This window comes from Felis catus, chromosome B2, assembly GCF_018350175.1.
Source record: "Felis catus isolate Fca126 chromosome B2, F.catus_Fca126_mat1.0, whole genome shotgun sequence".
Taxonomy (NCBI): Eukaryota; Metazoa; Chordata; class Mammalia; order Carnivora; family Felidae; genus Felis; species Felis catus.
The window spans coordinates 149571006-149587724 of NC_058372.1; the positions used below are offsets into that span (position 1 = coordinate 149571006).

Consider the following 16719-nt stretch of genomic DNA (forward strand, 5'->3'; position numbering starts at 1 on the left):
CCCTACTTTTGAGTCTAAACTACGGGCAGCGTCGGGTGCAGGCGAGCATCCCGCAGGTGTTCAGTGCGATGGCTTGTGCGTGACCGGGCCCCTTTCCCCCCCGAAGACACATCTCGGGGGACGCATGGTCCCCAGAGGTAAGGCCCGGCCCCGGGGAGGCGGGAGTGACCTAGACCACGAGCACAGCTCTCCTCAGGCCGCGAAGGACCTGGCGTCCCCCTCCCTCGGGAGCCCCGGCCCCCGCCCGGCCCCGGGGCAGGCGGCCCTGAGACCCACGGGCGCAGGTGAGGCCGCACAGGTGCCCCGCGTGCCGCGCTGTCTCGTACCCGGGTGTAGTCGCCCGCGAGGAAGGCCTGCTCGAACCCGGTGTACATGGGCAGCAGCACCAGGAGACGCAGGCGCTTGTCTCCAAGGAGCCTGAAGGTCGACAGCAGGGTGGACCAGAAAGGCGGCCCCTCGTCTCCTTCGCGTTTCCTCTGCGCATCTTTGATGGGTTCCAGAAACACGGCCACGAGCAGGACGGCCAGGACGCCGCTCCCTGGAGGGAAGACAGAGGGCGCGAGGCCGAGGTCCAGGGCCTGCCTGCTACTCACCCCCCATCTGCCCCCTCCTCTCCTTGGGGGCATCCATTCGGGGCCAGCAACACAAACTCCTCGGCGCCCTTCCCGAGCCAAACTCCCCTGTCCTGACCCTCACAGAATTCCCACTGACGGCCAGTCTCCCTTCTTGGGATGGCGAGTCGCCGCGGTTCTCGTTTGCTGAGTCTCGTGTCTATTCCAGCATCTTTACCTGGAAGCCCTGGGGGGCGAGCTAGGTGCATGAGTGTGGCGCCTCCTGAATACGATGGGATAGCGCGTGTTTGTAGACAGTAAGTGGCAGTAAGGTGCTCTAAGGCGGCAGATCCCCCAAGGGGACCGGCCGAGAGGAAGGACAGAGCAGAGCCGCGCACCTGCGGGCTTTGGGTGAGGGAGGGCGCCGAGGGGCGCCGTTGCAGGTGGGGTGCTGTGCCCGGGGCCGCGGAAGCCCGGGCCCCGGGCGGAGGGACTGCGCGGGGGGCGCCCCCTTCGCGGCGGGTGCGAGTGCGCTAACTGTGCAAACGGGTTTTGTTCAAGACAACTCTTCATCCCCACCCCCCGCCGTGGGGGACACCGTGCGCCTTCATGATTCCCCAGTGGTGACCGGACCTCCGTCTGTACCACGAACCCACCTCAATACCTGGATCGAGGGCTACAGCTCACTGACTCTTGTTCACACGGACACCTCTTTCCTTCCTGGTGGTCTGGGGTCCGCGTATACCCGGTTTTCTCCTCCCTGGCTCGGTGCTAAACACGGTGCTCTGCGAGCCACAGAGGGACTCGGGAGCCGGGAGGCTTTTTCCGTTTCTCTGAGGGGCCGCCAGGGATTTCTAGCCCGATGGCTGAGGCCCGGCAGCCTTGAAGGGGACTCGAGTTATTTTTTTCTCTGTACTTGGTCTCAGCGTCCGCCTGCACGGTGTGCTGGCCCGGTGCTGGGGGAGCGCCCGGCTCACGACCCGCCCCCTTCCACATTGTCGGCAGAGATGCCGGACCCGTCCCCACACGCCCCGCACACCCCGGAGGTGCCGATCTACTTCTAAACCTGGTTTCTGTCATTCAGCCGCTTTCCCCTGGGCTGAACACAATCCTCTCTCCCCAGGTCGGGGTAACTCCGCATTTTGACGACACTTTCCAACACACGGCACACGGAAGTCTGCTGAACTGCCGTCCGAGGTCGTGGGCGGTCACTACCTGTCCCCTGGAGACCCGGTGAGTGCCACCAGTCAGAGCCACGTGCAGGGGGCCTCTGGGCATCTCAGCTGCGAAGCGGTTTCCAGAGCGGTCCATGCACAGGCAAGACGGGTGTGTGACCACGTGGAGGAGGCGTGCCGTCAGCTCCCCACTGACCGGGGCCACGGCCTCCCCCGTGGGCAGGCGCGTGAAGCCATCGGGACACATGACTCCCAGGATAAGAGCCGCGGGGCAGCCCTGCGGCTGGGTCGTGGTACGGAAGCCACGTGTTTACTAGGAAAAATCACACACGGTCCAGGGCCGCCCGTGACCCAGAACCTTCTCAAGGGGCGTGAACGTGCGTGTGTCGCACGTCTAGTATACTGGAGGGAATGGCTTCGAAAGGAATTTCCTCGTGAGGACAGAGCTCAGGGATCGCGGGAAAACACTCTGGGGAGGCAGAGTTCTTTCCTTTAGTCCGTTCTTCTCCATTTCGGTTTGCTTTGTGTGTGCGTGTGTGTTTCTACGGTAACACGGCCTTGCTCACAAGAAGGAGACCCATGAAACCCTGTGTGAGGCCAGGGTACGAATCATCAGAGACGATTTCTTCATGGGACACATGCACAGTGCCCGTTTGACACGACCGTCTGGACTGCCACTCCCTCGGGCCCCTGGATGCCCGAGGAACGAGTGGGATGTGGGATGTGGGAACGAGTTCTGGGTAACGTGGGATGTGGGAACGAGTTCTGGGTAACGTCGGGCCTGGGGCAGCGGCCAGAGACCTGCGGGAGGGGACTGAGGGCCTCGTGCTGAGCAGGGGAACCTCACATGGGGGCTGAGGATGCAAAAAACGCATTTTCCACGGCCTGTGCTGTTCCTTGGGACCAGGGCAACGCAGGCCGCGGGCCAGCTCCTGCTCCAGGCTGCTTTTGTAAGTAAAGTCTTATTAGAAAACAGCCTCGGGGCACCTGGGTGGCTCAGTCGGTTAAGCGTCCGACTACGGCTCAGGTCGTGATCTCCCTGTTCACGGGTTCGAGCCCCGCGTCAGGCTCTGTGCTGACGGCTCAGAGCCTGGAGCCTGCTTCGGATTCTGTGTCTCCCTCTCTCTCTGCCCCTTTCCCGTTCACGCTCTGTCTCTCTCTCTCAAGAAATGAATAAACATTAAAAAAAAAAAAAAAGAAAACAGCCTCACTCTTCATTTGCATGTTACCCGTGGCCTCTCTTCCCGCCAAAAACATCACTGAATAGTTGCAGCGGAAACCACTCGGTCCTCAAGCCGAGAATATTTAGTGTCCGGCCGGTGGGGGAAAAGGTGGAGCACTGCTGTTTCGCAGACGGGGGGGACAAACACGCAGTTCGGGGTCCGCAGAAGCTTTAGTTTTTGTGGTTAAACGCTCGCTGCCCTTTACTCTTCATTCTTCCTGCGGATTGGGGCGGGGGTGGGGGGGTCTCACAAGGGCCGGCTTCTCTGCCCACGAGTTTTCTGTATTTCCAAAGGACGCTAATGCTGGAGTCTGTCCAGGAAAGGAGTCTACACCTGTCCAGACCGTTTAGCACAGCATCAAGGCTTTTCACGGTGGGTCACGGCTCGTCCCACAACTGTCTCCGGCTCCTCTGTCCCCTCCAGGGCCTCGTCCGCCGCGGCCACACCAGCGCCTCTGTGCTTCTCTGCCTGTAGTGCCCTCTCCCCCCTCCCTCTCTGCCTGGTAAGCCTCTCCTCGTCCTTCGACACCCGCTCGGTACCACCGCCTCGTCAAAGTTGCCCTGGACCCCAATCCCCCGAGAAGATGTGACCACGTGTCAGCTGGAAACCTCGTTCAAAACACGTGCATCGAATTTCTGTTAGCCGAATACACATCTTCTCCTGCATCGGGCTCTGAGCTTATCGAAGGTCCTGAGTTACTAGTTTCAGGACCGGAGAAAGTCCACGTTATGGCGTGGCACTCGCTGGTGCTCGCTCCGCTATGCCAACACAAAGTGGCTGTTTTACAAGTTCTCACTCAGTGACCTCTGATCTGGAGGTGACTTTGCTGGCAGCTGATGGTCTCAGCATAGGGACGGATTCTGACGGCACACGCAGCCTTGGTAACCTTTGATCCCATTAGGATCCCGGGACTCAGTCCCACCAAATTCAACATATTTCAGACCCGTGATCTTTAAGAAGGACAAAGAATAGATTTAAATTCTCTTCAAGCGGTGAAAACAAACAAACCGACCCAGCCAACACAAAAAACACTACTCTAAAAATACCCCCTTTAATTATAAATCTAGTGACTCTAACAAGGAGGTCATTTAGAAAATGATTCACATAAATATTTTGCATTAACATGAGCTTCTAAGGATAAGAACCAGTAGAAGAATGAACTCCCTTTGGCCATCTTGCCATGAACTTCCAATGTGTGCGTCCTTCAGCTGCATTGTGATCAGTAGCTGAGAACCCTGGGGTCTTCCTGATTGGAGAATGGTCGTTGCAGGAAGGACCCCGGCCCCACACCAGCAGGAGCCATTCAAATATATTCCTCAGAAAAAGATGACAACTTACAGGGTTTTGGATTTCCAGGGTCACTTGGACATAGTTGACACACAAGTAGCCAATCCATCAATACCGTGGTATACCCTGGTCCTATCCAATATGGTAGCCATCGGCCCCACGTGGCCATCAAGCATTTGCAATGTGGCTGTTGTGACTTAGGAACAGTATTTTTAATTTAGGTAGTAAAAATATAAATAAACACATGGGGCTGACAGCTACAGAACTTTGCAGAAGAAAAATGACTCTGTCATCACAGGAAACTATTAGACAGCCCTGGTCTTCTGCACTTGATTTCCTACGAAGAACACATCGGTGCAAAGCTGAGCACACTTTACAGGAATATTTGTACGTTGGGAAGATGCTCTTTCTCAACCCAGGGAAGAGTTAGGTTTGCCTCCCCTGGGACTCGGCCCGCCGTGAGCACATACCCGTGTAGATGCCCAGCAGGGTGTAGATCAGCGTCTGCGAGGGTCGCTGGGTGCTGTTGGTGGACGCTGTGGCCATCAGACAGTCACTGGCCCCACAAGACAGGAGCTGCTCCTCTGGGATGGCCTCTGTGCAGTCGGAAGCAAAAAGATGACAGGAGAACGTGGAAAATTGATAGGACAAGGGGCATGAGGATTCAAGTGTGCAGCCAACAGGGGCCTGGACACCCCAGGGCCAAGAGTCACGATGGGTCAAAGCCATGAGACACGGGTCTGTTTGACCAAGTGCCTCCAGATACACTTCCCCCGGGCACGTGTCCGGATCCATGATTTTAAGACACGCTGCACAACAGCTACTTGTATTAGATTCCGGACATAATGAAAACATCCAACATTTCCGAACTAATCAAGAAGAAATAAGGTGCTTTAGGCTAGGTGTCAGGACCACTGCGTTCTCTTTCACACTCATCTGTAGTGGTTCCATGACCTTGGGCAGGTCGCTTTGGCCCTCCCCTGAATGCTGGTTTCCCAATCTGCTAAAAGAATAAAATGGGCACCACCAGTGGCTCCCAGACCGTGTCAGAGTCTCTGGAGGAGGCAGACGTCATGGAAGAAAGGACATCTGTCGTGATACAGATGTCATCGCATGGAGCGCCACAAGTCCCCCTTGGCTGGTGCGCTGGCCGGGCCCTTGGAATGCCTCGCTCCTCGGGGTCTGGGTCCCGGGGTCGCTTAGAGAATTAAGCTCTCTTGCCCGAATGGCTTTAAACCTGTCCACTCCATTTCCCACCAGTCATGCTGTAGAGACCGAACCTTAGTTCCAGTTTCTGTTGGATTATTGTTGACCTCGACAGCGATAATGAGTAAAAACGGGTGTCTATGACCTGCTGGTTTTCCTTCTCCATGCACTTAGCAAGTGATGGCATCACATGAGGAACAGGGGAAGGGGGATTTGGGAGTCCCCCAAAGGCAGGACTTCATAGGGGATGGCAGGATGCAGGTCCAGGACAAAGAGACAGAAATAATCCAGATAGCAGTCAGGAGTCAGGGCCTCTGCCCACCCCCATCGATAAAGGTTTCCTGTAAGAATTGAAGAGATTTATTTCCCTCTGTCCTTGGTTTAAATCTTCAGACGTCAGAGGGCACAGGCATAAAACAGATCCACACTTTACGTCCAGATGAAAACATGGGTTAAGACATCAGCCGTCAAATGTTCAAATCGGTTATGGGACAACAGGTCATTTGTGGAGCATTTAAGACACAGGATAGTGGATCAATTCAGTGGGACAATAAATCAGTCGAGCCTGTTCTTGGTCTAAAAGGATAGTGATGACTCCAGGAACCCAAGGTCCACTGGCAGTGGCCCTCTGTTCTCCCAGGACACTGCTCTGGGGGGCTCCCCCTGCCCACGGAGGGTAGGGTCAGAATGGCCAGGGCACTTGTGGAGAAGACGGACCCGCCCAGACTCCCCCAGGGAACAGCTGGGGACCAGGGAAGGCTGGGCACAGGCAGTTGAGAACCACGTCTTTAGGTGATTCACCTGCTCCAGTTGTGGAATAAAGACACGTGTAAATGGGATGGGGGGCCCTCTCGGGGGTCATCACGGAGCCCCGTTTCCTTTTACCTTGACTGGGTGTCTGGCCAAACACCAGAGATGAGATCAGGTTGCCCCACACCCCGGACGACTGGAAGATGAGAAAGAAGGTGCCGAAATACTGGTTCACCACGTCTCTGCCAACTTTCCCCGCCTTCTCTGCTTGTGTGTTTCCCATGATGGTGAGGTACGTGCCCTGAGCAGACCACAGCGGAGCTGCTCCCAGACCCAGCAGTATGGAGGTCGGAACCAAGGTGAACCTGTAAAATAAAACACAGACAGACAGTACCTTGCCCCCTCCAATCTTCCCTACCTTTGCGGAGAAGGAAACTCCATGCCTAGCCCGTCGTAAGCCTTGTCATGTTTATGGATTGGTTAGACTGACGGCTTCACCACAAGACCCAGATAAAGGACCCAACTCGGTGCCTTTTCTGGTTCTGGTTAGTTTGCAAGAGACAAATTCATTGCCAGTGAGTTTTCTTCGTGTTTGCAAGCAGCCACCAATGAGCTGGGATTACAAATAAGGCTGGGTGGTTTTTGAGTATTTCTAACAGCTTTAGTTTAAAACGATTTATTTATTTTTTGAAACATTGATCGATCGATCGAGTGATTGGTTTACCTTCTTCATTGAAGACTCTGTGTGAAAACTCCATGGCAATGAGAAAAAGAAGAACGTGAAATCACCGTAATCATTATGTCCTAGGTGACAACAGGTGTCCCTCCAAAGGATGTTTGATAGGTGTGTTCCCGGGAATAAGACTGTGGGGCCGGTGCCCTTGGAGCTTGGTCCCAGAGGACGCCTCTCCATCAGGGAGGAGGTAGGTCTCAGGCTGGGGCCCTGCACCCTGACGTGTCCACTCTCTGTGATGGGGTGAGGCCACGGTGTTGGGTCCTCGGGTCACCTTCTGCTAAGTCTCCTGAAATTCACCCTCGACGTGTTCGTCAAGGTCTAGCTCTCATCATTGGGGCCACAAAAGTGCCCCTGGTGCAGACAGGGAAACTCAAGGCCCATGAAAAATGTGAGGGAAGGTCAGGGCTGGGAAGCAGGGGAGGAGATGGGCCCAGCAAAAGGGACGGAGACATCTTGGCGGGGAAAACAGGGGAAGAAAGCCTGTCCTGTCCCAGCAGCAGACAGGAATTCCCGGAAACGGCGCTCATTTTAAAGTGAAAGCCGGGGAACCCTCAAGCGGGCTCCAGCTCAGTGCTCCTGAGCAGGAACCTGCGTCCTGAGCCAGACCCGGGCGCGAGCCGTGTGGGCTGTACCAGCTGGCGTAGAAGTTGCCCAGGGAGAAGGCCACGTAGCAGCACATGGAGATGACGATGGTCCACTTGCAGCCGAACCTCTTAATCAGGAGCGGTGGGAGGAACATGGAGGACAGGAGCATCCCGCCGTACAGCGTGCTGAGCGCCGTCACCCCCAGCCCTTCCTCACCATACAGGCTGCTCTGTGGGGACAAACCCAGCCCTGGTCAGAGGGGCCAGTAGCCAAGGGGACAGAGCTCTGGGTCACCGCTAGGTCCCTGAGGCCACGAGCAACAGGCTACTCTGAGGAGGTGCCCCCTCCCAGCTGCAGGTGCTCCCCTCCAGCTGACGGGTGCTCCCCTCCAGCTGACGGGTGCTCCCCTCCAGCCGACAGGTGCTCCCCTCCAGCTGAAAGGTGCTCCCTTCCCAGCTGACAGGTGCTCCCCTTCCAGCTGATAGGTGCTCCCCTCCAGCTGACAGGTTCTCCCCTCCCAGATGATAGGTGCTGCCCTCCTGCTGACAGATGCTCCCCTCCCAGCTGAAAGGTGCTCCCCTCCAGCTGACAGTTACTCCCTTCCCAGTTGACAGATGCTCCCCTCCAGCTGACAGGTGCTCAGATGCTCCACTCCTACTGATACTGCTCCCCTCCCAGATGATAGATGCTCCCCTCCTGTTGACAGGTGCTCCCCTCCCAGAAGATAGGTGCTCCACTCCCAGCTGACAGATGCTCCCCTCCAGCTGACGGATGCTCCCCTCCAGCTGACAGGTGCTCCCCTCCAGCTGACAGGTGCTCCCCTCCAGCTGACAGGTTCTCCCCTCCCAGAGGATAGGTTCTCCCCTCCCAGAGGATAGGTGCTCCCCTCCCAGCTGACGGGTGCTCAGGTTCTCCCCTCCTGCTGATAGTGCTTCCTTCCCAGATAATAGGTGCTCCCCTCCAGCTGACAGGTTCTCCCCTCCAGCTGACAGTTTCTCCCCTCCCAGAGGATAGATGCTCCCCTCCCAGAGGATAGGTGCTCCTTTCCCAGCTGACAGGTGCTCAGGTGCTCCCCTCCTGCTGATGATGTTCCCCTCCCAGATGAGAGGTGCTCCCCTCCAGCTGACAGATGCTCAGGTGCTCCACTCCTGCTGACAATGCTCCCCTCCCAGCTGACAGGTGCTCCCTTCCCAGCTGACAGGTGCTCCCCTCCAGCTGACAGATGCTCCCCTCCCAGTTGATAGGTGCTCCCCTCCAGCTGACAGGTGCTCCCCTTCCAGTTGACAGGAGCTCCCCTCCAACTGACAGGCTCTCCCCTCCCAGATGATAGATGCTCCCCTCCCAGCTGACAGGTGCTCCCCTCCCAGTTGATAGGTGCTCCCCCCCAGCTGACACATGCTCCCCCCCAGCTGACAGGTGAGGCCTGGGAGGAAGCACAGTCCGAACCATGAGTCAGCTGCTACTAGATCCTGGGGAGAGGGAAAGCCTGAGGCCCGGTGCTGGGGTCACTCTGGGGCAGATGGCCACACGCCTTCTGTGAATCTGTTTTTATCTCTAGGAGAGCTTTGTATTTCTCCCCTTTAAGCTGAGGAAACAGAGTTACTGTCCTCATGGAAGAGATAAAGAAGGGGACACTGTCTGCTCGCAGACTGACACGCACAGTGGGGTGCCCAGATGATCTGGAAGCTGGCACTCTAATGCCTGGTTTCTAACATCCCTTCCTGCCTGGTCGCCCCTGCAAGACGTGTTGTGGCGAGGGACCCTGTACCACGCGGCCAGGTACTGCTCTCTGACATTCCCTCACTGCCGATCTGCCCCCCGGAATCCCAAACCCTCGGGCTGACTTCCTACTCTGCCTTGTGTCCACCGGTCCAGGATTCCCGCTTCCTTTGCTGCCCGGCCCCCCGACGTGCTCCCACCTTCCTTGTCCTTGCTTTGCAGAGGGTGCCCATCGTTCCAGCGCAGATCAGGGGTGTCTGAGGGCTCCTGGATAACGTCATCCACGGAGACCTGTGCTCTGATCTGCTGTTGGAATTTTGCCTGGCCTCTGGCACACACCACATGCTGACCCACGATGTCACCCCACCTGACAGCGATACCTTCGAACGCAGGGAAATGTTCTGCTTTTTCCAAATCTCTCCCGATGCCTAGCCCAAAGCAGGTACTTAAACGGGTATTTGCGGATGAATTAAAACGGATGATAAAAACAGCTAGTCCCAAGAGAATTCTGACATCTGGCTGGAAGGTGGAAATTGAGCACTCTGTTCTGCCGTGGGGGTTAGCTGGAAATTTCCATTTATGACTCTGGCTGCTAGGAGTGCGGAGCGAGAGAGCTGGATGAGCCTGAGGCTTTGTTTCCTTCATACATGCGCGTTAACTCCTCCTGCATGACTGGGCTCGCCTTCTTGGGTGTGAGTGAGAGGCGCGAGGCGTCTCTCTGCGTTGGGACTTCTTCCGCCCACAGCACTGCCGCGAGCCAGCGAAGCGCGTGAGGCACTTGTAATCGGATTTGACTGCAAACCACCGAAAAGGAACACGGATGCCAGAAGCCAAAGTGGAATTTTAAAAGCAAATTTCTTTTCTACGTGAATGGCCACGTTCACACACCTGCGTTTGCATGTGTTAGGAGAGCCAGTCGGCAAATACACGCGTGAAGATAAGTACGTGTGCATGTTGAGCTCGAATTGTGCAAGATCTGCCTACATAAACAATTGGGACATTCACTCAGCTCATTCAACAAATAGAGCCTTAAACGCTTACCCGCAGAGGCTGTATGCACCTGCTCTAGTGGAAAAAAAGGAAATTTCAGCAGCCGCTGCCCTCCAGGAGTGCACAGTGGACAGGAGCCAAGAGGAATCAGTAACAGCAGCAAACAGTCTATTGCAGTGGGGAGTGAGTCCTGCCAGGGAAACTCGGGCCAGCCCAGTGGGGTCAGGAAGACTTTCTAGAAGGAGTGAAGACCAAATGAGATCTGGAGGGTGAGGGGGAACCTGGGGAAGGGTGGGAGGTGCCGAGGGCAGGAGATGCGGGGATGCGTTTTCACGGGCCTCATCCTGGGCGGAGAGGCAGCACGGAACATTGCACGGTGGCCAGAGCCGTCAAGCTCTTCTGGGAGATGATGCTGGGCGGCCTGCCAAGATAGGTCCCAGCTCAGTACTGGGGAGTAGGGTCGGATCTTTAAGCCCATAGAGAGCCTGAGAAGAGAGTTCAGCTGGAGATTAGCACGCACCGATGACTCTCATTCACAGAACTATCCATAGTTCGCCCCCTGTGTGTCTGGCCCGTCTTGGTCAGGGGGACTCGGTCATGGAGCGGTGGCTGTGGTCCTGGCATCACGCGATCACAGGCGTCTGCCTCAGCACCTGTGAGCACCCCACCCGGACTTCAGCTCCAGGGAGCAAGGAAGGGAAAGAGGTGACATCTGAGTGGAGATGTGAAGGACTAGCAGATCAGTAGCCACAGGGGTGTGAAGGCTGCAGCTGCTGCAGGGGGAAGGCTGTGTAGACGCGTGCCTGGGTCCCGGGGTGAGTCCAGATCAGGGCTGGGACCCTAGGGATTGGGAATGAAGCCCGCCAGTTGAAAGCCAAAGGAAATGACATGGACGGACAGGTGCTTCCAGCATCGCGGGGATGCAGTCATGCCTCAGGTCACTTCTGTCCATGTCATTGAATTCTTTTGCTTAAGCCAGTCCTGACCAATGGAGACCATTATCTCAGTTAAACCATGTTTACATATTCTGGACCAGCAAAGGAGGAGATAAGGCGGTTCAGGCTAGGACAGAGGGTGGGGGAAGTGGGTGGCGGGATGGTGCACAGAGCTGGAGGTCTGGTCCTCTGATGTCTTCCAAGGAAGAGGGCACCTCAGCAATGATCGTGGGTGCTTCTACTCCCAAGACCCCAGGCAGACTGGGGTGGGCCTGGGTGTGCGGGGGGTGGGGGCCACCTGCTCTCTCGGGGTTGTGGCCCCTGTGCTAAGTACACTTCCAAACAAGCAACTGAGCCTCTGGGTGTCTCAGCCAGTCGAGTGTCCAACTCTTGATCTCGGCTCAGGTCATGATCTCATGATTCACGGGACTGAGTCCACATCTAGCTCTGTGCTGACAGCACAGAGCCTGCTTGGGATTCTCTCTCTCTCCCTCTCGCTCCTCCCCTTCCCTGCTCCCTCTCTCTCTCTCTCTCTCTTTCCTTCTCTCTCTTAAAATAAAATAGAAGATATTTGCAAATGACGTATCAGATAAAGGGTTAATATACAAAAATCTATAAAGAACTAGTCAAACTCAACATCCAGAAAACAAATAATCCAGTGAAGAAATGGGCAGAAGATGTGAAAAGACACTTCTCCAAAGAAGACATCCAGTTGGCCAAGCGACACATGAAAAGATGCTCAACATCACTCATCGTCACGGAAATACAAATCAAAACCACGATGAGATACCACCTCACCCCTGTCAGAGTGGCTAAAATTAACAACTCAGGAAACAACAAATGCTGGCGAGGATGCGGAGAAACGGGAACCCTCTTACACTGCTGGTGGGAATGCACACGGGTGTGGCCGTCTGGAAAACAGTGTGGAGGTTCCTGAAAACATTAAAAATAGAACTACCCTACGACCCAGCAACTGCACTACTAGGTATTTATCCAAAAGATACAGGAGTGCTGACTCGAAGGGACACATGCACCCCAATGCTTATAGCAACGCTATCGATAATAGCCAAAGTATGGAAAGAGCCCAAACGTCCATCAAGTGATGAATGGATAAAGACAACATATACACAGTGGAATATTACTCGGTAATCAAAAAGGATGAAATCTTGCCGTCTGCAACAACGTGGATGGAACTAGAGTGTGTTACACTAAGTACAGTAAGTCAGTCAGAGAAAGACAAACACCATATGATTTCACTCATATGTAGGAATTTAAGAAACAAAACAGATGAGCGCAGGGGAAGGGAAGGAAAGACAAGATAAGAAACAGAAGGAGGCAAACCATGAGGGACTCTTAAATACGGAGAGCAAACTGAGGGTTGCTGGAGGGGAGGTGGGAGGGGCTGGGGGATGGGCATCGAGGAGGACACCTGCTGGGATGACACCTGCTGGGATGAGCACTGGGTGTTGTACGCAAGGGATGAATCGCTGGGTTCTACTCCCAAAACCAACCCTACACTGTGTATGTATGTTAAGTAACTCGGATTTAAAACAAAAACAAAAACAGGTCTCCTACATCAGAGCCAAAAAGTCATTATGGAGCAGAAGCTGGAAAAACAAGAGAAAGGAACTAGTTACTGAGAGAAACAGACGACAGGAAATGAGGAAGAGAAGGGAGGAAAACCATCTGACACCTTTCTACCGCTCATGAAACCTACACGTTCCTTCCAATAAACTTTAAAAAGGAAACAACAAGTAACTACCTGGGGAAGATACAGCCAATCTACTTTTAGGCAAACGTGACTCTTGTTACAGCCTCTTAGAGGCTTGAGGAGGAGAGAGTGCCATGGGGGTTGGGGTCAAAGCTATGGAGACAACTTTGTCCTAGTTCACTGTTTTGCTTAAAGAAGCTTGGAATCTCAGGGCGCCTGGGTGGCTCAGTAGGTTAAGTGTCCGACTTAGGCTCAGGTCATGATCTTGCGGTTTGTGGGCTCACTCCCCGTGTCAGGCTGACAGGGGCCGGAGTCTGCTTTGGATTCTGTGTCTCCCTCTCTCTCTGCCCTTCCACTGCTCATGTTCATGCTCTGTCTCTGTCTCTCTCAAAAATAAATAAACATTAAAAAAATTAAAAAAAAAAAGAAGCTTGGAATCTCTATGGTCTAGCAAAATAGGATAAATTTATGTTACTACCCCAACCACAAAGCCAAAGGCATGAAGACACAGAATCCGCAGTGAGTCATCCTGTGACTCTCCCTCTTTTTTTTTTTTTTTTTTTGAGTGTTTTACTTATGTTTGAGAGAACGAGAACGAGCGGGGGAGGGGTAGAGAGAGAGGACAGAGGATCTGAAGCGGGGTCTGAGCTGTCAGCACGGAGCCCGATGCGGGGCTCGAACTCACGAACCGTGAGATCATGACCTGAACTGACGTTGGTTGCTCAACCGACTAAGCCACCCAGCCGCTCCCGTGTGCCTCTCTCTTTTTAACTGTGTCAAAGGCAAATCACATCACGAGCCCAAGACCCACAGTCCTTGTCCAAGGGTCAAACACACACTCCCTGTTGTGCAATCCTGTTGGAGAGGGTGGGGCTGCACATTTGTAAGCACATAAAAACCACTGTTTGAGAGGATTTGGGAGTGAATCGGTTAACAAGAAATCCTACATTCCTTGTCTTCTGTGACCCTGCGGATTCTTAGAGGCCAAGAGATGGACGTTTGTTCAGAAGTGTCCTCGCTTACCTGCAGACTCTGCAGACCTCCGTAGGCCGTAAAGAGAAGCAGAAATCCAAACGAAACCACAAGAACATTCTTCAGGCTGCTTTCCATCATCCTGATTAAAGACGTCAACCACCAGTGGACACGTAGGTTCGTAGTTCCCTAAAAGAAACCAACGGGGGCACAGGAAAAGCTGTCTGTACCAAGAAGTCACATTCTGTCTCTCGTCGGAGTTAGAGGCACCTAGGTCATTAAGGCTGCTGGGAGTTCATGAGCTTGGTTATCACCGACACTGTGAAACACTAGGGACGCTGCTATGTATTCACCTTCTCTGCAATCCACAGTAACTACAATCCACAGTAACGGGGCAAAAGATCAGACTTCTATCAGCTTGTACTTGAACTTTCCCCCTATTAACTTCTAGCAGATATAATCTTTAAAGTAATGATTTTCACGTTATATATATTATATAACGTAATACATGTATAATATGATTACATTATATACATATAGATATATGTATATAATGGTACCTTTCACATTGAAAGAAATTGTCAATGGTGCAGAATATGGATGTACTTGTCTTTTTTTTTTAATTTTTTTTAATGTTTGCATATTTTTGAGACAGAGACAGAGCATGAACGGAGGAGGGTCAGAGAGAGAGAGACACAGAATCCGAAGCAGGTTCCAGGCTCTGAGCTGTCAGCACAGAGCCTGACGCGGGGCTCGAACTCACAGACCGTGAGATCATGACCTGAGCCAAAGTCGGACGCCCAACCGACTGAGCCACCCAGGCGCCCCTGGATGTACTTGTCTTAAAGAACAGAGTATAAATGTGAGTTTCAAGACACATAGCTCAACTTCTGAAAAATAGTTAACATGATTGTAAGATCCAAGGGCCAAAGTATTTAAAAAAATTTTTTTAATGTTTATTTATTTTTGAAAGAGAGAGAGAGAGAGAGAGAGAGAGAGAGAGAGAGAGAGAGAGAGCAGGGGGAGGGGCAGAGAGAGGGAGACACAGAATCCAAAGCAGGCTCCAGACTCTGAGCTGTCAGCACAGAGCCTGACATGGGTCTTGAACCCACAGACTGTGAGATCATGACCTGAGCCAAAGTCAGGTCTATTTTTAATTTTTGAGGAACCTCCATACTATTTTCCAGAGCGGCTGCGCCAGTCTGCATTCCCACCAACGCATGAGGGTTCCCCTTTCTCTGAATCCTCGCCAACCCTTGTTTCCAGTGTTGTTAATTTTAACTATCCTAACGGGTGTCAGGTGACATCTCATTGTGGTTTTGATTCACATTTTCTAATGATTCGAGACGTGTGTATTTATTCACGTACCTGTTGTCTTTTTGTAGATCTTCTTTGGAGAAGTGGCTATCAGGTCCTTTGCCCATTTTTTAATTGGGCTGTTTATTTGTCTTTTGTCCTTTCTTGCTATTGAGTTTTGTGCATTCTTTACGTATTTTGGATATTAGCCCCTTATCAGATACATGGGTTGCAAATACTTTTCCCATTCCATAGGTCGTCTTTTCACTTTGTTGGTGGTTTCTTCAGCTGAGCAGAAGCTTTTTGTTTGATGAAGTCCCGCTTGTTTATTTTTCATTTTGTTGCCTGTGCTGTAGGTGTCGCATCCAGACATTACCACCTAGAGTCATGTCAAGGAGATTTATTGCTAAGTTTTCTTCTCGGCGTTTCATGACAGCAGGTCTTATATTTAAGTCTTTAACCATGTTGATTGAGTTAATTCTGGGTGGAGTAAGATATGGGCCCAGTTGCATTCTTTTCCATGTGAATATCCAATTATTCCAGCACCATTTATCGAGAAGACTGTCTTCTTTTCTCCGCTGAGTATTCTTGGCTCCCTTGTCAAACACTGGTTAACTGTATAATGCTTGGGTGTATTTCTGGGATCCCATTTCTGTCCCATTGGTGTATTCACCTGTTTTTATGCCAGTGCCTTACTCTTTTGATGAGTAGTGCTTTATGGTACAGCTTCCAGTCAGGGAGTGATGCTTTCTGCATTGTTCTTAGGATTTATTTGGCTATTTGGGGTCTTTTGTGGTTCCATATAAATTTTAGAAGGTTTTTTCCACCTCTGTAAAAAATGCCATTGGAATCTTGATAGGGATTGCCTTAAATCTACAGAAGGCTTATGGTAGTATTAGCATTTTAACAATATTAATTCTTCTAATCCATGAACATGGGATACTTTTCCATTTATTTGTGTCTTCTTTAATGTCTTTCATCAATGTCTTATAGTTTTCAGAGTACAGATCTTTCACCTCCTTAAATTTATTCTTAAGTATTTTGTTTTTTACGCTATCCCACTTACAAGTGGGATAAATTTCAATTATTTCCTTTTGTAAACATTTGTTCTTGGTGTATAGAAACACTACTGATTTTCATATGCTGATTTTGTATCCTGAAACTTTACTGAATTCATTGATTAGATCTAACGGTTTTTTGGTTGAATCTTTAGGATTGTCTCTATATAAAATAATATCATTTGCAAATAGAGACAATTTTACTTCTTCCCTTTTAATTCTGATCCCCTTTATTTCTTTTATTACCTGATTGCTTTAGCTAGGACTTCTAGTATTATGTTGAATAGAAGTGGTGAGAGCGGGCACTGTTGTCTTCTTGATCTTAGAGGAAAAGTTTTCAAACTTTCACCATTGAGCATGATGTTAGCTATGGGCTTGTTATATATGGTCTTTATGATGTTAAGATATGTTCTTTCTATACCTAGTTTGTTAAGAGTTTTTATTGAGGAAAAAATGTTGAATTTTGCCAGATGCTTTTTCTGCCTCTATTGAAATGATTATATGATTCTTTTTTAAAAATTTTTT

At 52.0% G+C, this 16719-nt stretch overlaps 1 protein-coding gene across 2 annotated transcripts in view; it reads right to left on the bottom strand.

The window, feature by feature from the left end:
* Positions 1-16719, bottom strand: part of UNC93A (unc-93 homolog A) — a 37755-nt gene that overhangs the window by 12265 nt on the left and 8771 nt on the right. For both annotated transcript variants that reach the window (XM_023254577.2, XM_003986720.6), the window contains exons 2-6: positions 13892-14029; positions 7561-7742; positions 6328-6557; positions 4707-4832; positions 327-538 (exon numbers count right to left, since the gene is read on the bottom strand). In XM_023254577.2, the coding sequence (XP_023110345.2) occupies positions 327-538; positions 4707-4832; positions 6328-6557; positions 7561-7742; positions 13892-14029 (888 nt within the window). The remainder of the gene's footprint in view (positions 1-326; positions 539-4706; positions 4833-6327; positions 6558-7560; positions 7743-13891; positions 14030-16719) is intronic.